At 40.2% G+C, this 20,550-nt stretch overlaps 1 protein-coding gene across 2 annotated transcripts; it reads left to right on the forward strand.

Annotated features, from left to right (window-relative positions):
* The first annotated feature begins 432 nt into the window (after positions 1 to 432).
* DUSP11 (dual specificity phosphatase 11) lies at positions 433 to 20,550 on the forward strand. Of its 2 annotated transcripts, XM_047781761.1 has the most exons (9): positions 433 to 667; positions 2,302 to 2,377; positions 6,847 to 6,978; positions 10,957 to 11,080; positions 15,851 to 15,911; positions 17,153 to 17,199; positions 17,464 to 17,539; positions 17,760 to 17,939; positions 20,098 to 20,550. In XM_047781761.1, the coding sequence occupies exons 1-9, from the start codon at positions 567 to 569 to the stop codon at positions 20,282 to 20,284; spliced, it is 984 nt and encodes a 327-aa protein (XP_047637717.1). In that variant the 5' UTR covers positions 433 to 566; the 3' UTR covers positions 20,285 to 20,550. The 2 variants fall into 2 exon arrangements, with proteins under 2 accessions (XP_047637717.1, XP_047637716.1); XM_047781760.1 differs by lacking the exon at positions 17,760 to 17,939.

The raw sequence follows: 20,550 nt of genomic DNA on the forward strand, positions 1-20,550 counted from the left end.
TGAGAGCTGATCCCTGGCCCAGGAACTCCATATGCTGAGGGTCGGCCAAAAAAGAAAAATGAAAGAATGGAATGAATGTATAAATAAATTGGGGAAATCAGTATCCAAGCTAGACTGCAGAATATGTATAGTATGCTGCTTTTATTTAAAATATAGGATATACATTATGTACAAATACTTATATACAAGGTACAACAAGTGTGACTGTAACGTTTGTAAAATATGTTAGCACTACACAAGAAACTGGGATTGTGAGACAGCTTTCCAGGTCCTGCACTATTGTACTTCTGAGGGTACACACAAACTAACAGACCTGTGCTACCAGCCGCCCGCTAAAGAGGGCACTGCAGCCAGCAGAGTCTTGTTTACTAATCAAGTTTCTTAGTCGGCCGGCGTGGTGACGTCATCTCGACGAGCAGTAGCGCATGCGCAATAGCAAGGCGATCGGGGCGCGGCGAGGGTTGCTGCCTAGGCGCTTCCGGTTCCGGATCGAGTCTGTCTTTGGGTGCGCCGGCCTGGCGAGTTTAGCATTTTTGGCCTTCTGTGGGCGTCTTCTTGGGGGCTACATGAGCCACTGTCATCATGCTCACAGACGCTGGAGCCAGAGTTGGGTCTATTCTGGTCATTCCTCCGCCAAGAAGAAAGGTGGAAACCACATCCCGGAAAGGTAATATGCCTTGGCTCCTGGGCCTGGGCTTCAGGTCTGCGCTCTCTGCTTGTCACTGTGGCTTCCGAGCGCTTGCCCCGCCCGATTTGTGCTACGGGGCATTCAGCCTCTCGCTTCGCCGTACGTAGTAGCTGGAAGGGACGGTCTGATGTTTTCATTTCTTCCCGTTGTTTTAAAAGCGAGGCTCTGGCAATTGCTTCTCGGGTAAAATGCAGAGGGACTGCTTTTTAAGATGGAAGCGGCAGTGTTGGGATTTCTTCTTAATTACTGAAATGGAGTCTCCTTCAGTTCCTCAAGTTGTGTTACAGAAAATGTAATAATTGAATTTGAGTGAAAAAAACCAGCAGCGCCGCCGAGTTTTCCATCGAAAAAGTTGCTTTGTGTGGTTTCTGTTGCTTCTTAACCGGTGACATTTGGAAGATCTACCTCTGTACGTTCAAATGATTAATTTTGAGACATTGCTCATGCGCAGTAAACTCGTTTATTCCCTGAGATTTACCTTTTTTCCTCTCTTACCACATTAAGTTTGCTTCAGTTTATCTCCTGAATTTCTTTTGAAACTGTCACCTCTCCATTAGCGTTCTAATACTGAACTTGGCTACCTGTTGCAATTAGGTCCCTACGAGTGTCTGTATATCTACTCTTGTTTCCTTTCAATCCATTCTTCACACAAGAAATATTTTTAAGACACAAAGTTGGAATATTGCTCATAAACATCTCTCAAAAGCATTTTTTCCCCCAAAGCATTGTTTTAAGAATAAAAAACAAACTCTTGACCTTTAAGACCCTGCATGGTATAGAATCTTCTCTGCTTCTAGACCCCCGTCTTTGCTACTTTTGCCTTCACTTTCTATGCTTCAGATACTCTGAATTAACCTTAGTTCAAACTCATCCTACACAAGTCAGTTCACATATTACTTTTCACTGTGATTCCTAGCTCTAAGTGAAGTTCACAGTCCTTTTATCACCAGGTTTTCTTTTATATTTTAATTTTTTAAAATGAGAGTTGCAACATTTATGTCACGTCTCTCTCTCTTTTTCTTTTTTTTGCCACACTTGCAGCATGTGGAAGTTCCCCAGCCAGGGATCGAACCTGCACTACAGCAGCAACCCACAGTGGTGAAAATGCAGTGGTGAAAATGCAGGAGCCTTAACCCGCTGAGCTACCAGAGGACTCACATAAGGTTTTCTTTTAAAATATGAATTTGAAGTTCCGTACTGATTGAGTTTGATGGCATCAGTTGTATGAGGACTGAAAAGAAACCGTGAAGTCAAAGAATTGAATTTTAACTATCTCAGTCAACATTTGAGTAGTAATGATAACTTAGTATTGAAGACCGGCCTAGGTTTTATCAGGTAGACAGAAGTTCCGACCATCTCTGGTGTTAGATATACCTTATTTGTTGAGATCTTTGCACTGTTTAATTGCCTTTTATCTGTTTTTGAGCTGGGGAAACAGGAAGAAGGCAAGTATAGGTTCTTACTAGGTGGGGTTGAATAATTGGAGCAGCAAAATGCCAACAGAAGGAGGGGACCTCCTGTAGAGGGCTGTGATTTCCATTTACAAGGAGCCTTCATCCTATTCAGAGAGACAGGCTAACATAAAATTTGCCTAATGAAAAATGTGTTAATAGGTGGAAAGACTATCTCCCAGTTGGACAGCGGATGCCTGGGACACGTTTCATTGCTTTCAAAGTTCCTTTGAAAAAGGTAAGCAAAGGTTAATACAGTATTCTTTCAGAAGTCTAAAATCACTGTATTGAACCCTGGTTCTCAACTCTGTCATACTCCATTTTCCCTGTTTATAGTGGATATGTTGTGATAACCCTTGCTGTCCTGAAATCAAATTCATAGGCAAATACAGTTTACTTTCCTGCTTAATTTTGTTTACTTATTTATTTTTTGGGGGGTGAAAGAGAAAAAGATAGCTTTATTGCTTTTCCAGGCAAAGGAGGCCACAGCAGGCTAATGCATCAAGACTGTGCCCCCCCATACTTAATTTTAAAGAAAAAAAATCAATGTAATGCACTCTCACTAAAGAATAAAGTAACTTGTAATAATGTGTGTTTCAGTACGTGAATGTTTGAGCATGACTATACTACAAATTAAGAAATAGTTGATTACTTGCACCATGAATGCAAAAGCTGCAAATTCAAACTGATCTAGGTGGGTTATATTGTGTTAGGAGCAGGAGTTGCTATGACAGTGAACAGCTCTTAGGACATTTCCAAATAAAACAAGGCATTCTTCACTCAGTTGATAAAATGATTAACATTCTGGAAGATGTAGTGTATGTTAAAGCTGCCAAGAACCAAAGTCTTTGTGTTTATTTGTGAAATACAGTTAGGTTCTAAGGCTTAGATAATTATCAGTAGTTTTTTCACCTATGTGAATGTTGAATAGGACATTCAAAAGTCATTCAGGGAGTTCCTGCTGTGGTGCAATGGGATCAGTGGTGTTCTTGGAGTGCTGAGGTACAGGTTTGATCCCCAGCCCAGCACAGTGGGTTAAGGATCCATTATTGCGGTAGCTGTGGTATAGGTCACAACTGTGGCTCAGATATCTGATCTCTGGCCTGGGAACTCCATATGCTCTGGGGCAGCCAAAAAAAAAAGTCATTTAGGATGGGAGATGCATTTGTAGGACTGGTCTGAATTTAGCAAGTTGTCTGGCATCCATTACCCCCACCATTAAATGCAAGAAAGATCCCTTTTCTCCCATCATCACAACCAAAAAAATGGCCTGGATCAGCAAGGTCAGGATTTCAGCATGGAAACTCTGAAGACTCTGGTTTTGTTTGACTGAGAAAGGGCTTGATGGGGAAAGCATTTGACAGATATAGAAAAATGATAAGAGATTCCATGTCTTGTTGAACTACCTGGCATAACAGGAGTTAATATCAGTTGGAGTTCCCTGGTGGCTCAGTGGGTAAGGATCCATCGTTGCCACTGCTATGCTGCAAGTTTGATCCCTAGCCCAGTAACTTCTACATGCCATGGATGTGGCAAAAAAAAAAAAAAAAAATTAGTATTAGGAAAAGCCCACTGTGAATATATTGGGAATTTATTTAACTTGTGACTCAGAGGTCAGAGTTCTTTTTCCACATACCATGTTCTTCCTGCATCTCTGGTTGTAAAAAACTAGTAATTTTATAAAGATAAACTGTACGTCTTTTTTCTTTGTTGGCCACACCTGTGGCATATGGATGTTCCTGAGCCAGGGATCAAATCTGAGCTATAGCTGTGGCAGTGCTGGATCCATAACCCACCATGCTGAGTTGAGGATTGAACTCAAGTCACTGCAGAGACAAAGCTGGATCCTTAACCTGCCGTACCACAGTGGGAACTCCAAACATATGGTTCTTATTCACATCCACTAACACCAAGCATAGATTTTGATATGTAATAAATACTTAACAAATCTTTGTTGAATGAATGGATTCCCAACTCACATTTGCTGTTACTGTGAATTCTCTCCTATGTTCTGCTGCCTCTACGCCGTTACTCTAACTCTTCAAATCTCTACTGCATAGCCTCTGAAGGTGGATTCCTGAAATTCTACAAGAGTCCCTGCATAGCCCTTTGCCTGAAAGTATATCAGCAGGAGAGAGAACAGGAAGACTTCATCTTCCTTTCCTTTACACAACCACAAATCTCTCCTGTATGATATCATTATAAAAATTCTCTCCTAGTTCTCTGTACTCAAGTTATTTTCTTCAGTGTTGGGGTTATTTAAGGTACTGTAAAGGTGATTTCAAAGCACACCATATTCATGCAATAGAGTTGGGGAAGTGAGTTACCTCAGTGTGGCATTGAAATGTGACATTGGTTTCCTGCGTGTTTTATGGAAGTCATCCAAGGAAAGCAGCCTCAGTACTCGACAGTCACCTCTCAAGCACACATACTCTGACATAATAGAGTATATTAAGTGTCAAATTAGTGCCATGGCAAGGAGGCAAAAATGGTACCCGACAAGGTTAATCAAGGAAGGCTTCCAAAAAGGTTTGTGACGTAAATTAGCTGTCAGTTATTTAAGTTATCTAAACGGAAATTAAGTTTGTGACTTAGATTAGTTCTCTTAGTTATTCTTCAGACAGCTGGAGATGATAATTGCTCCATTAGCTCTCAGTCTGCAAGAAACTGGAGAGTTGTATGCCTTGTAATTAATTTACTCTTTAAAACTTTTCTAGTATTATGCAGATGATTCAACATTATAAATTATTCAAATCTTCCTAAGTCGATTATAAATATAACATCATCTCAAATAGGGATTTTCTGAGTTAGGCTGATTCTCAGAAAAATAAATAGCCAGTAAAATTCTGAGAAGGTGGAATCATAGTGGAAGGGGGTCATCCAGCTCTACCAGACACTAAGCCATATTATAAAGTGTTGCAAATAGAAAATTGAGGATTTGCTATATAGCACAAGAATTGTATTCAATATCTAAAAAAAAAAAAAAATGGAGTTCCCATTGTGGCTCAGTGGTAATGAACTCGACTAACATCCATGAGGATGAGGACATGTGTTCAACCCCTGGCCTTGCTCAGTGGGTTAAGGATCCTGCATTGCTGTGGCTGTGGTGTAGGTTGCAGACGAGGCTTAGATCTGGCGTTTCTGTGGCTGTGATGTAGGCCAGCAGCTACAGCTCCAATTTGACTCCTAGCCTGTGACCTTCCGTATGCTGTGGGTGCGGCCCTAAAAAGACCAAAAAAAAAAAAATTTTATGGTGACTTATAGTGGAAAATCATCTGAAAGGTATGTGTATATAAGTGAATCACTTTGCTGTACACCTGGAACTAACACAATATTGTAAATCAACTCTACTTCAAAAAAAAAGTGTTGAGGGAGAAGTTCCCGTCATGGCTCAGTGGTTAAAGAATCCAGCTAGGGGCCTTGAGGTTTCAGGTTGGATCCCTAGCCTTGCTCAGTGGGTTAAGGATCCGGCATTGCCATGAGCTGTGGTGCAGGTTGCAGACACGGCTCGGATCCCGAGTTGCTGTGGCTCTGGGTGTAGGTTGGCATCTACAGCTCCGATTCAACCCCTAGCCTGGGAACCTCCTTATGCCGCTGGAGCGGCCCTAGAAATGGCAAACAGACCAAAAAAAAAAAAAAAAAGTGTTGAGGAAGCACAGGATTTTTAGGGCAGTGATCCTACTTGGTATGGTACCATAAGGGCACATAAATGTCATTATACATTGGTCAAAACCCACAGAATGTTCAAGATAAAGGGTGACTTATAATGAAAACTATGGACTTGGATTTATAATAATGTGTTAGTGTTGGTCCATGAATTCTAACAAATGAAGCACACTTGCCTGGAATATTGCTGGTGGGGAAGCTGTGTGGGATGGAGGAGAGGGTATAAGAATTCTTTGTGCTTTCTGCTTAGTTTTGCTGAGAATCTAAAACTGCTCTAAAAACTGGTCTATTAATTTTTTTAAAGTGTGTTTCTGGCACTCGAATAAACAAATAGATCAATGGAACAAGGTACATAAATAATCCAAATACATAAAAGAATACTTAGTAATGAAAGCCGTCCTTCATACATGTAGATATTCACAAAGTTTGTTTTTTGTTTTTTGGGTTTTTTTTTTTGTCTTTTTGCCTTTCCTAGGGCCGTTTCCCAAGGCATATGGAGGTTCCCAGGCTAGGGGTCTAATTAGAGCTGTAGCCACCGGCCTATGCCAGAGCCACAGCAATGCAGGATCGGAGCCGTATCTGCGAGCTACACCACAGCTCACGGCAACGCCGGATCGTTAACCCACTGAGCAAGGCCAGGGATCGAACCCGAAATCTCATGGTTCCTATTCGGATTCATTAACCACTGCACCACTACGGGAACTCCTTCACGAAGTATTTATAAGCGCCTGTTTACAGGTATTCTGCTTGGAGCTGGCAATACAGCGGTAGGCAAAATTAGTGTGGTCCCTGCCTTCGGGGAGTTTACAGTCTGATTATGAGACCAACATGAAATAAACAAATAAATATATAGAAATGAGCTTATTTTCTTCCCTCTAATCTGTCTGGAAGAAAGGATTATTAATATAGTTTGTAAATTCCAGAGGAGTAGAAACTTTACTTGAATCTTGTTATATGTTAGCATCTCAGGTCCTGAATAAATGGATAATATGTTAAAGGATTTTTAAGCACATGTCTTTGTTATTTCATTCTCTCTGACAGAGTTTTGAAAAGAAACTTACTCCAGAAGAACGTTTTTCCCCCTTGGATCTTTTTAACAAAATCCAGGAACAGAATGAAAAACTTGGACTGATTATTGATTTAACATATACTCGCCGCTATTATAAACCAGAGGTAAATGGAATCCTTCATTGAAAACAACCTTCTTTCTGGTACTGCAGTAATTCATAGCAACTCAGTAGTTATCCTCTTCTGCCTTCTCTCATGGGTAAGAGTTCAAAAAGGGAGGCAAGTGGTTTCCTTAATTGCACATTTCTACTTGCTGTCTCAAATTTAGATCAGAGACGTGAATTGAATTATAATGTTTAGCATTAGTCTCTGGATGTGCTTAAGAAATTCTGTAAGCTTCCATGTTCTGTATTTTGAAAATTAGGTAAACTTTTAGTAAGAATAGTTGTAGCCTAAAAGGAAGGAAAGGTATATCCATTACATCTTTAGCACTTATTCTAAGCAGTTGCCTGAGCATGTTTAAGCATCCTAGCAAAAGACAGTTCTCTTAAGTTTTAATGCTTTCTTTTCCTAATATCTTTTGATATAGTTTAGAAACCCATATATTCTGTTGGCTCATGTGAGACATACCAGTGGGGAAGAATTCTCCTTCCGCCCTGTTCCTTCTTCTTGGGAAATAATAACAACTAATATTTGTTAGTATTTGTATAGCAGTTTGCCGTTTAAAATCTTCTTTCATATCTGTTAACTTAGTTAATCCTCAAAACAATGCTTTGCTAAGGAAGCGGGATCTCCTACTGAGTGCTAACTCTGCACTACGCTCAGAGGGCAGATAATCACCATGACTAATTTTACAGATGATGAAACTGAGACTCAGAAAAAAGGAATTATAATTTGAACTTGGTTGTTTCTTTTTTATTGTGGTAAAACATGCATAAATAATAATTATCATTTTTGCTATTTATAAGCATACAATTCAGTGGCATTAAATACAGTCACAATGTCGTGTAACCATCACCACTGTCTATAACCAAAACTATTTCATGATTCTCAACAAACACTCCTGTAACCATTAAACAATAACAACTCCATTTCCCTCCCACCAGCCCTTGTTAACCTCTGTTCTACTTTTTGTCTCTATGAATTTGCCTATTCTCAGTACCTCGTATAAGTGGAATCATACAGTATTTGTCCTTTTACGTCGGACTTATTTCACTATAAACAGAATGTTTTCAAGGTTCATCCATGTTAGAGCATGTAACAAAATGCCATTCCTTTTTATGGCTCAATAGGTTGCATTGTGTGTATATTTTGTTATTCATTTGTCAACTGACACTTGGGTTGTTTCCACCTTTTGGCTGTTGTGAATCATGCTACCGTAAACACTGGTGTGCAAGTATTTGTTCAGATCCCTGCTTTTAGTTCATTTAGACATGCAGCATAGGTAGGTGTAGAGTCATGTGGTAGTTCTGAATTTAACCTTTGCAAAACCACCAAGCTGTTTTCTACAATGTTGTCTTGTTTTTAAACAGTTATCACAAAATTTAAACATATACAGAGGTAGGCAAAATACCATGAGTGTTTCTTGTATACCCATGAGCTCATCTAGCTTTAATATTTATCAGGTGATGGCTGTCATGTTTTATCTGAACCCCTACCTATTTTACCCTATTCTGTATTATTTTGAAGCAGATCCCAGATATATAATTACACCTCTGCATTTTTGGTGCATATCCTTTAAATATAGGACTTTTATTCCTTAATGTCATTCTTTAATATTAAGTATCCAGTCAGTGCTCAAATTTGCAGTTGTCTCATAAATGTCATAAATAATTGTTTTTAAGAATTTTGAATTAGATCCAAATAAGTTCCACATTTTGCATTTGATTTTTAGGTCTCTGAAGTCTTACTTAATCTATAGGTTCTCCCTCTATGTGTCTCTTATTTTTTTTTCTCCTTAAATTTTGTTTTTTAAAGAGACCAGGTAGTTTGTCCCATCTGGATTTTGATGACTACATTCCATGCATTGTTAACATATTCTTCAGTCCTTGTATTTTCTGTAAATTGGTAGCTGGACCTAGAAGCTTGATAAAGCTCAAATGTTTTTTGTTTTGCTTGGCAAGATAGTTTTTTTGTTGTTATTGTTTCTTTCTTTTTTTTTTTTTTTTTGGTCTTTTTAGGGCTGCATCCTTGGCACATGGAAGGTCCCAGGCTAGGGGTTGAATTGGAGCTGTGGCTGTTCACCACAGCCACAGCAACACCAGATCTGAGCCATGTGTGCAGCCTACTCCACAGCTCACAGCAATGCTGAATCCTCAACCCGCAGGGATCAAACCCACATCCTCATGGGTACTCGTCAGGTTTGTTACCTCTGAGCCACGACAGGAACTTGTTTGGCAAGATATTTTTTAGGTGATAGTGTGTTCTTCCATGGAGATGAATGATTGTCTCTTTCTATGATATTATCAATCACTGAAGATTGGTATCTACATCCATTAATTCAACTAGGGCTTCAGAAAATAGTGAATTCTATTATTTTTGCATTGTTTGATTTATTTCTATCAGGCGATTTCCCTCATCAGTTATTTGGTTGCTCAGTTATAGAGGCATGGTTTCTCCTTTTATTTAACAGTTTTCAAAACAGTTGATTCAGAGTTCCTGTCGTTGCGCAGTGGTTAACGAATCTGACTAGGAACCATGAGATTGCGGGTTCGATCCCTGCCCTTGCTCAGTGGGATAACGATCCGGCGTTGCCGTGAGCTGTGGTGTAGGTTGCAGACGCGGCTCGGATCTCATGTTGCTGTGGCTCTGGCGTAGGCCGGTGGCTGCAGCTCCGATTTGACCCCTAGCCTGGGAACCTCCATATGAGGAGGGTGTGGCCCTAAAAAGCAAAAAAAAAAAAAAAAAAATCTGAATAAATGAATGAGAAGATGCAATGTAAAAAGATGACAATTATTGGAGTTCCCGTCGTGGCTCAGTGGTTGACAAATCCAACTAGGAACCATGAGGTTTTGGGTTCAATCCCTGGCCTTGCTCAGTGGGTTAAGGATCTGTGAGCTGTGGTGTAGGTTGCGGACGCGGCTCGGATCCCGAGTTGCTGTGGCTCTGGCGTAGGCCGGGGGCTACAGCTCCAATTCGACCCCTAGCCTAGGAACCTCCATATGCCGCAGGAGCGGCCCAAGAAATAGCAAAAAGACAAAAAAAAAAAAAAAGGTTGATTCACAGACATCCTCCAGTGGTGACCTATTTATTTATTTATTTATTTGTTTATTTTCGTATCACTATGGCCTCCATTACAGTTATTATTCTAACTGAGACCCCATCATTGGCCAGTTGGAGCTTCTCGGTTTGGCTCCTGGGTCCTTTTGGCATGACATCCGTTGTTTCTAGGCTTTGTCAGTGGTCAGAGCTAGGAAACATGTTCGTATATTTGTTTTTATATTTGTTTGTTTGTTTGCTTGTTTATTTTGCTGCACCCACAGCATGTGGAAGAGGGCAAACCCTCACCATGACACAACCTGAGCCTGGGCCAGAGGGCAAACCCTCACCATGACAGCAACCTGAGCCTCTGCAGTTTGACATCAGATCCTTAGCCCGCTGCACCACACAGGAACTCCACAAATTTGTTTTTAATGTAAAAGACATCATAGGTTCATACTGCTACTTTCTGTTTAAATTCAGAACTACAGAATTTTCACTTATCCTTTTCTGTTTGTAATTGACAATCTACTTTTTGCCACCCCAAGAACACCAGTTCTCAACAGTGGCTGAAATTTGTTCTGTCTCCCAATTCAAATCCAAATTCTTCGGATGCTGTTCTACTGTTCTACTTAAATCACAGATGCTTCCATTATGAAATATAAGATATTAGGTATACCTGTTTACGTCATTTTGAGTTCTAGTTCTTTTGTTCACATGGACTTTGCTTTTCCTTTTGTGTACCTAGTGACTGTTTGTGCTGTAGTTTTAATGAAAGTTAAACTTCCTGGTGAAAGCAGTTTCGAAAAACATTACTCTTATTGGAATGATTGACATACTAAGTTTTAATATAATCTCTTGGGTTATATTCTTCTTCGTCCTCTTAATTTTTTATTCTTTCCCTACAAATGATGTAATCCACATTTTTATGGTTTTGCCTTATAGGACTTACCAGAAACTATTCGTTACTTAAAAATTTATACGGTTGGGCATCATGTACCTGATGACAAGACTATTTTTAAATTCAAATGTGCTGTTGATGGGTTTTTGAAAGAAAATAAAGATAACGGTGAGTTGCTTTTTTCCTCTTTACCTGAACTTTGGTATGCATTTTGAGTGGGGTGGGGATTTTTAATATTTTTAATAATTCTGACATTAGTCCTGCTGTGTTTGATAATGTTAAGGTGGAAATGTCACATGGGGCTAATAGAGTAAGATGTTTTTCCTTTTTATGGTCACAGACAATTTAGTTTGGAAAATGATTTTTGTGAGAACTAAGAACTGAATTAGCTTACTTGTCTCTTTTTTTTTAAGTTGAGTGGGGAATATATAATTAAATAAAATATTCTTTTATCCTATTTATTGGTTAACAGTTGAGAAGTAAAGAGTGAGACTCTTAGGTTCTTAGCGAACATAAATGAGAAAACAAAAGGCAGAGGTTTGTAGTGAGACAGATCCCTGGAAGCAGAGCAAGCAGAGTGGACCAGAGGAGTGGCATCCTTGTCATACCAGTTTAAAATATTTCTGCTGCTTTTTCCCTTTGAGGGCAAATGAGGAAGGACACGACCACCTCTTAGTCTCGTCTTCAGACAGGAAGAACTTAAAAAGGTTGACATTTTCTGTCCTCACTTTAAGATTAATAACCTTCCTTTATTGAAAGTCTTAGTAGCTTCTGAGTTTGAAGGATCCATTTGCCATTTTCCAGCATCTAACTCTCAGAAGGAACATGTATTTATTATTTACTTTTGTCTTTTTAGGGCCACACCCATGGCATATGGAAGTTCCCAGGCTAGGGGTCAGTCGGAGTTGTAGCTGCCGGCCTACACCACTGGATCCAAGCCTCATCTGAAATCTGCACTACACTCACAGCAATACTGGATCCTTAACCCACTGAACAAGGCCAGGGATCAAACTTGTGTCCTCATCCTCATGGATGCTAGTCAGGTTTGTTATCACTGAGCCATGATGGGAAGTCCAGAAGGAACATGGATTTGGACTAAGGGATCTTTTGTCTTTGGAACAGAAATGAATTATAAATTCAGAAAGAAGGCAAGTATTCATTTTGCCTTCTTTCTGAATTTAGCCTGTGGAGTGTACCTTTTATTAAATAAATCTGAAAGATTGTAATTATTCCATGTGTATATAAAGCGATATCATGTATTCATAGAATATAAGGAGTAGGGGAGATGGCATAGAGATGGAGGTGGGAGGATGGGGGTAGGAGGTGAGAGAGGGAGAGACTGGAATTTTAAAATAAATTTTCTATTTTTTTTTGTTTGGCTGCACCCACAGCATGCCGGAGTTCCCGGGCCAGGGATCTAACCTGAGTCACAGCAGGGACAACACCGGATCCTTAACCACTGGGCCACCAGGGAACTCTCAAGATAATTTTTCAAACTATAACCTGACTGCTTAATGCAGGTACTAACTTAAATATCTTAAGCCCTACTCAAAGATCTCTTCTGTACTTTAAAACTTAAGAGGCTTGGCCTTGCCCATGATAACCAGGGTGTCTACAAAGGAGGTATATTATCTGATTTATATAAACCAGTCACAGAAATGTTACCTCTTTAAGATGTTAGAGTACGGATCCTCATGTGTGCATGAGAACATGTTTGTGAGTCCTCATGAGTGCGTGAGATCCTCATCAGTGTGTGAGAACACGTTTGTGGATCTTGATGGTTCACATGTTACACCGTGTAGTCCACTGCATAAGCTGAGCCCTCTGTTGGTCTTCTGCCTGCGTCAGGCTAACTTCACTGTGCTCTCCACCTTGGCAATCTTGGGACCCTCCCTGTGATCCATTTTTGGCTTCCTCTGCTGTAAGGCCTTCCCACCAATGCCAGGCTCACTGATGAAGAGGAGGAGACTACACTATCCACTCCCTAGGACTGGTAGCGACTCAAAAGATAAACTGGTTGATAAACATTGAAAGCTTTTTAGGTCTGTGGTTGGGGCACAGGGATATAGAGGTGACCAATAGGCTTTGTTCGTTAGAAACTTGGAGTTACCTAGGAAGATAAACAAGTAGTAACTATGAGACAGTGGGTTAATTATAATGAAAGAATCAAGTGCATCAGGAAAAGGGGAGAGATTGAGGAAAGGCCTGAGTGAGGACAGCATTTGAGCTGGGCTTGGGAGGAAGAATATTTTGCCAGAATGAGGAAAGGTATTGGGAACAGGTGATAGAAGGCATGGGGCTTGAACTTGTATGACCAGAGGGTAGTGGGAAAGGGCAGAGAATTCACATGTTCATTTTCAGCAAATATTTATATACCACCTTCCAAGTTGAAGGCACTATTCTAGGAAGTAGGAGCAAAATAAAATTCTTGCCCTTATGTACTTTACATTCTAGTCGGAGAGAGTAAATATATGGAGTGTCAGGTGGTGGTAGGTGCTTTGGAGAATAACAAAACCAGATAAAGAGATGGGGGAATGTGGTAGGGGATCAGGGAAGGCCTCTCTGTTAAGATGTCATTTGAGCAGATCCTTAAAGGAAATGAGGAACCAAGCCATTGGTTACCTGAGAGTGTTCTTTTGAGAGGGGGATGTGTATTTTTAATTTTTTTCCAGTGTTACTGGGGTATACTTGGCAAGTGAAAATTGTATAGATTTAAGGTATATGACATGATATTTGAAATATTGTTTTTAGTTTTATTGAAGTAGATTTTCAGGGTTGTGATAGTTACTGCTGTACAACAAAGCGACTCAGTCATATGTATACATCTATCCTTTTTTTTTTTTTTTTTTTGCTTTTTTTCAGGGCCCCATGCATGGCATATGGAAGTTCCCTGGCTAGGGGTCGAAATGGAGTTATAACTATGGCGTACACCACAGCTCATTGCAATCCTGGATCCTTAGCCCACTGAGCAAGGCTAGGAATCAAATCCGCATCCTCATGGTTATTAGTTGGATATGTTTCCACTGCACCACAACGGGAACTCCCACATGTCCATTCTCTTTCAGATTCTTTTCCCACATAGATTATTCCAGACTTTTTTTTTTCCTTTTTAGGGCCACACTGGTAGCATATGGAAGTTCCTGGGTTAGGGATCGAATCGGAGCCGAATCTGTGACCTGTGCTGCAGCTTGTGGCAATTCTGAATCCTTATCCCACTGAGTGAGGCCAGAGAACGAACCCACATCCTCACGGAGACAGAGTCTGGTCCTTAACCTGCTGAGCCACAACAAGAACTCCCTAAAGGAGTGTTCTAAAGCAGAGGAAATAGTAGGTGCAAAGTCCCTGAGGCACAATTATGCTTGACATGATTGAGGAATAGTAAGAAGGCCCGTGTGGGAGAGTGAGGGGAGGGTGAGCGATGACGGAGCGGTAGAAAATAGGGTCACAGAGGCTGGCAGGGGAGAGGAGGGAGGTGGGTCACTTGGCTCCCTGTAAGTTGTAGTTTGAACTTGCAATTCAGTTGGAGAGACAGAGTTCTAAATGCTGTGCTAAAAATTCAGGCTTTATTCTGTGCTAAATGAGGTTTATTTTTGTTTTTTTGGGGGGCCACTCCGGCTGCATGCAGAAGTTCTGGGACCAGGGATCGAACCCGCGCCACAGCAGTGACAACGCCAGAACCCTAACCCACTGTGCCACCAGGGAATTCCTAAACGAGGATTTTTAAGCAACGGAGCACCTCGGCCAAGTTTGTATTCTAGAAAGATAATATCTTCCCTGTGGAGGATCAGTTGAAGTAGAGATTAGAAGTAGGGTGGCAGAGGTCCTGGCAGGAGATGCAGAGTGCCTTCCTGCCAGACACCCCCTCGTCACAGACATGCTTTTTGCAGAGATTGGCTACTTGTTGTTGGGGTTTTTTTTAGCTGCGCCTGCCACTTATAGAAGTTCCTGGGCTAGGGATTGAACCCGCACCACAGCAGCAACCCAGGCTGCTGCAGGGAGTACTCCAGATCCTTAACCCAATGCACCACAAGGGAACTCTACATGCTGTTTTTTGTTTACTTTCTCATGTAATTTTTGTAGATGATGGACTAAGAAATAGTGTGGCATAGTTGGAAAATTTGAGACTCGATTCTAGTCTTTGTTTTTTGGGTTTTTTTTTTTTTTTTTTTTTTTTTGCTTTTTAGGGCCGAACTGTGGCATATGAAGTTCCCAGGCTTAGGGCTACAGCTAACACCACAGTCACAGCAACATAGGATCCCTGACCCACTGAACGAGGCCAGGGATTGAACCCCCATCCTCATGGATACCAGTCAGATTTGTTTCTGATGCGCCATGGCGGGAACTCCCTAGTCTTTGGTCTGTTTGCCTGCTATGCAGCTTGGCTTGACATCGCCACGCCTTAATTTTTTCATCATGAGATAGGAGCAGTGCTGTTTACCCCAAGAGCCCCTCAGGCACATTAGACCCATGGCGTTTGAGGAGCAGCAATGAGGGAAGGTTCAGAAATGCCCTGGCAACCCAAGAGCCCTTCAGAAACCATTTGTCTTTTTTAACATTAATCGTTTAAAGTGAAGGCATTCCATTTTTTTTTTCCCACTCCCTTTTTCTGTAGTCAGATCAGTTCCCGATGGGCATTCTGTATTAAGACAGGTGTTTGTCTCAGTGCAGTTTTAACTGTTAGTGCCAGACCAGGCCTGCTCCAGTCCACACCATTGTGTCTGGTTGGAGGCTGTGCAAAACTTCCCAAAGACAATGAATTTTGACTTTATATTAGTTAATTCTTTAGGGTATGTTCCCACAAAAACACACTCTTCAGTTTTTCCTTTTTAGGATAGTGGTAGTGTTTTAGTAACTAGTAAGTGCTGCTCTTCAAAAAATTGTGTAACTTGTTTTTAGCGTATCTACTTCACCTATTTAATTCTCTGTTCTGTTTTATAGACAGACTGATTGGTGTCCACTGTACCCATGGCTTAAACAGGACTGGCTACCTCATTTGCAGGTGAGTTGCCAATCCCAAGAGGCAGACCATGTTTAAGTTGTTTACAATAGTATGTAGGCTGATGTAAGCTGAATACAAAAAATGCAATCAGAACAGAAGTGCATGAAGTAGAGAGTCATCTTGCCCCCCCTCAGAGATTATCACCAGTAATAATTTAGCACGTATTATTCCGGACTTTCCAAATGCAGGCATAACCATATGCAGTTGTTGCTTGGTATCTGCAGGGGATTGGTTCTAGGACCCCCATGGGTGCCAAAATCCTCAGAAGCTCAAGTCCCTTATGGTGTAGTATATAGTCAGCCCCCTACATCCACAGGATCTAGAACCCATGGATGCAGAGGGCCGACTGTGCTTGTGATTTAATGCTATAATATTTAGACATCCTAGTTTATAATTTAAGGTATAGCGGACATCTTTCTATGAAAATATTTGGAGACCTTGTTCTTTTTTAAAGGCTGCATCATTCCTTTACTTACTGATGAATATAAAAGACAGAAGTTTTTTTTGGAAGTTCCCTTGTGGCACAGTGGGTTAAGAACCCAGCATTGCCACAGCTGTGGCATAGGCTGCTTTGTGGCATGGGTTCGCTCCCTGCCCGGGAACTTCCACGTGCTGTGGGTATGGCCAAAAAAAAAGTCAGAAGTTTCTGATATTACAAAACATTAAAGTAGTGAACATTCCTATGTGAACATCTTTAAATATTTATGCTTTGTCTCAGACAGCTTCACTCAGAATGGGACTTCTGAAGCAATAGTAATGCTTTTTTGTGGGTGTTGCTCCACTGTACCAGTTTATGTTCACGCAGAAGATATTTATTGAGCATCTGGTTTTTGGTTTTTGTTTTGCTTTTTAGAGCTGTACCCAAGGCATAGGGAGATTTCCAGGCTAGGGGACGAATTGGAGTTGCAGCTGCCGGCCTACACCACAGCAACAACAATGCAGGATCCAAGCCATATCTGCACCCTACACCACAGCTCACGGAAATGCTGGATCCCCGACCCACTGAGCAAGGCCAGGGATCGAACCCCCATCCTCATGGATACTAGTCGGATTCATTTCCACGGTGCCACAATTCAAACTCCAGTATATCATTCTTAAATACTTATTGATTAGATGTGCTAATATCTTCTTGGGATTTTTATTTCTGTATTTGTAGAGTGAAATTGGACCCTTTTTGCAAAAACTTGTGTTCTTTAAAATTTTGTTATTTACAACTGACTTGAATTATTTTGTTTTGTTAGGTATTTGATTGATGTAGAAGGCATGAAGCCAGATGATGCAATTGAATGTAAGTATGAGGATTGTCACTATTTTTAAAATTTGAAGATAGAAATGTAAACGAATTGCTCAAATTTTGGAAAAAAAGCAAAGTTTGTAATTCATTTGCTCTGACGTAAGTTAACGTTCCACCAGGTTTATAAAGGGGTGTATCTGGAAATAGTGAGATATAACAGCTTGACTAATTAGCCAGTGGATTTCAGCTTCAATCTGCTTTCTCTAGGGAAAATTTGCTTTTTGTACAGATGTTTCTAACAGTTCATCCATTCCTCAGTATTCAATAGGAGCCGTGGACATTGCATAGAAAGACAAAACTACATTGAAGACCTTCAGAGTGGTCCCATCAGAAAGTAAGTTGTGTTTCATATGTGATACTTGTGGTTGGGAAGATGATTTTTATATCATTTAAGTTGCACATGTCCATTCTTCTTGTAGCTTGTTTACTACTCAAGGAAACCTAAATAAATAGGAATGGGAGAGGATGGGATTGTTATTTTCATGGGCCAAAATATAGTCACTAAATTGGCTCCTAAATTTGGAAACCAGTGATGTTGTGGAAACCTTTTTGAGGAATTGGGATTCCAGTGTTGCCACATCAAGTCTTGAAGACTCGGTGCATATTATAGAACCAGTTCACACCACTGTTAAGTTTAACCAAGGACCAAGGTATAACCTGCATCAGACTCAAGGTTATCTAATACCTTCTGAGCATCCCCATACCCCGACCCAAGATTTGCAGCAGCCAGTAATGTACCTCTGCTCTCCCTTGTTCTAGAATTGAGATAGACATTAATATTATAAATTAGTGAAAATATATTCTGATAACGGTGAGGAATTGGTGTTTTCTTGCTGATCAGAGTCAACCAGGAAGTATCGTTTGTTCCATATTTCGCATTCAGGGCTGAAATAGCAAGTATGGGATGAGGAATGTGTGATTATTCAGAGACACTTGGGAAAAGACATTTTCATTGAGTCTTAAACTTAGTTTAAGCCATTAATTTGATGTAAGTACCAAAAAGGATTTTGGCTACATTAGTAGTGGTATAGTTTTCAGAATAAGAAAGGTTAATATTTAAAGAGTAAACACAAATTATAGGGAAAATGGTAAAATTCCGGTAGAGAAATTTGTAAATGAGTTGAACACATAAATCACAGTCATATTTTTACTTGAGAAACAGGAAAGACCTCAGTATAGTTAAAACAGCAAAGTACTATTCTTCACTTGATAATTGAGCAACAGGTTTTGCTAAGACAGTCCAGTGTAGTGATTGTCACGCTGGAGCTAGATTTTCATCCTGGTACTGCTATTCACCCTCTGTGTGATCTCAGGTAAGGTCTGTCTTAGAGTTGCCATCATGGCTCAGTGGTAACGAACCCAGTGAGGACCTGGGTTCGATCCCTGGCCTTGCTCAGTGAGTTAAGGATCTGGCGTTACTGTGAGCTGTGGTGTAGGTCACAGATGTGGCTCGGATCTGCTGTGGCTGTGGTATAGACCAGCAACTACAGCTCCAATTCAACCCCTAGCCTGGGAGCTTCCATATGTTCTGGGTGCGGCCCTAAAATGCAAAATAAATAAATTTCTATTTTCTTGTACCTTGGGATTGTTTTTGAATATTATATGAGTTAATAAGTACTTTAGCACATTGAAAATTTTCAGAAAGATGTTTGTGTTTTTAGCAGCTGTAACCACTTCAAAGGGATGTCGCTTGTGTTGCCAGGGGCACTGAAGATTAGTATAGCCCTTTTGAAACACAACTGTAGTAGCCATAAAAATGCTCATACCTGGTAGTTCCTTCTTGAGACTAAGGGAATACATCAAACTATGGAAAAATTTACATGCACTTAATTATCCAGCACATTTCTCAGACTCTCTACTATGCGTCTGATTCTGGACTAGGTTCTCAGGGTACAGTAGTATATGTTCTGAGATTTTAATCCCAGCATTATTTATATTCATGAAAAAATTGGTAGCAGCTTGCATTTTTAACAATGAAGACTAGCTCAGTAAGTTATTATATCCACATTGTGAAATTTTATAAAGCCATTGAAAGTGATAGCTCACTTACTGATAAGTGAAAATAAGAAGTTATGATTCAACAGTCAAAAAAAAGATGCTGGGGGAAAATGTCCAAAAGGAAATATTAACCAATTTAATTAGATTAAGTAGAATTGAGAGGGTTTTTTGGGGGGGTAATTTACTCAGGTTTCCAAATTTTCTTTTGTGTGATTGTGTTAGATGTACTGATCTTGCTTTTGAAATACTTGTTTTTTAATTTTCCAAATTTGTGCACCCCATGTTTAGAATTTCTACACTTTATAATTAATTTATGTATATATTTACTTGTAAAATGAAAGCAGGTTCCCATCTGCAAAAATAAATAGCTTATTCTGTTTCATATCAGCCCTGCCAGACTTGAAGAGAAAGTATCTGATTAGAATAGAATGGGCATTTTTCTCTACAGGGAAAGGTGGAAAGGTTCTTGGCAGCCTGCAGTGTGCCAAGGCATTATGGTTGGAAATTGAAATATCCCTGGCCTCACTCAGTGGGTTAAGTAAGGATGCAACATTGCCGCAAGCTTCGACGTAGGTCTCAGATATTGCTCAGATCCAGTAGTGCTGTGGCTGTAAGCCTCACATGCAGCTCCAGTTCAGCCCCTAGCCTGGGAACTTCTGTGTGCCACAGGTGTGACCGTAGAAAGAAAAACAAACCAAACCAAACAAAAAACCATGGAAATGGAAGGTATTATAAAACTTCACTTTCTAAGGTACTAAGAGATCCAAAGATCCAAGCAGTTTTATCTGCTAAAATGACAAAGGTAACAGTAGAACCAGAGTATCTATCAATTGTAAAGCTTATTATGTGTTTTATTAAAACTAATAAGAGTTCATTATTTTTGTTTTGTTTAAGAAAATTTTCGCAGCATCGGAACACTTACCAGAGAAGCCGTACTCCTCCTCCTGGTCCCCCCGGCGAGGACCATTTCCAGAGGAGGTACTCTTGGAACGTAAAGCCAAATACCAGTCACGCAACCCAGAACAAAAGGTGGTATTCTAGCAGTTACCACAGACCATCCTATCCAAAGTACTGTGGATGAACCGAGTGAGACAAATCTACGCTGGAGACAGAGCAAGACTGAAGACAGCTGGAGTGACTTTTTATAGGATCAGGTCAAATGACGTTTATAATCTATTTTACTGCTCCTTTATGTGTTCAAGCCTAGGGAAAAATTATATTGGTACTTAACCTTTGCTGATAAATTTGCAGTATTTACAACAGTAAAGGCAATAATCTGTCATTGAGTCTTAATTTTTTTTTAAAGGAAGATAAGTAAAAGTAATAAAGAATTCCCCTTGTAAATTA

Source organism: Phacochoerus africanus, chromosome 5 (assembly GCF_016906955.1).
Source record: "Phacochoerus africanus isolate WHEZ1 chromosome 5, ROS_Pafr_v1, whole genome shotgun sequence".
NCBI lineage: Eukaryota > Metazoa > Chordata > Mammalia > Artiodactyla > Suidae > Phacochoerus > Phacochoerus africanus.

Bases quoted from the DNA above. Each gene is read 5' to 3' on its own strand.
- DUSP11 (XM_047781761.1), top strand. From the start codon at position 567: ATGAGCCACTGTCATCATGCTCACAGACGCTGGAGCCAGAGTTGGGTC. The intron at 2,378-6,846 runs GTAAGCAAAGGT...TCTCTCTGACAG, and splicing joins TCAAAGTTCCTTTGAAAAAG to AGTTTTGAAAAGAAACTTAC. The intron at 17,940-20,097 runs GTACCTCTGCTC...GTTTTGTTTAAG, and splicing joins GATTTGCAGCAGCCAGTAAT to AAAATTTTCGCAGCATCGGA.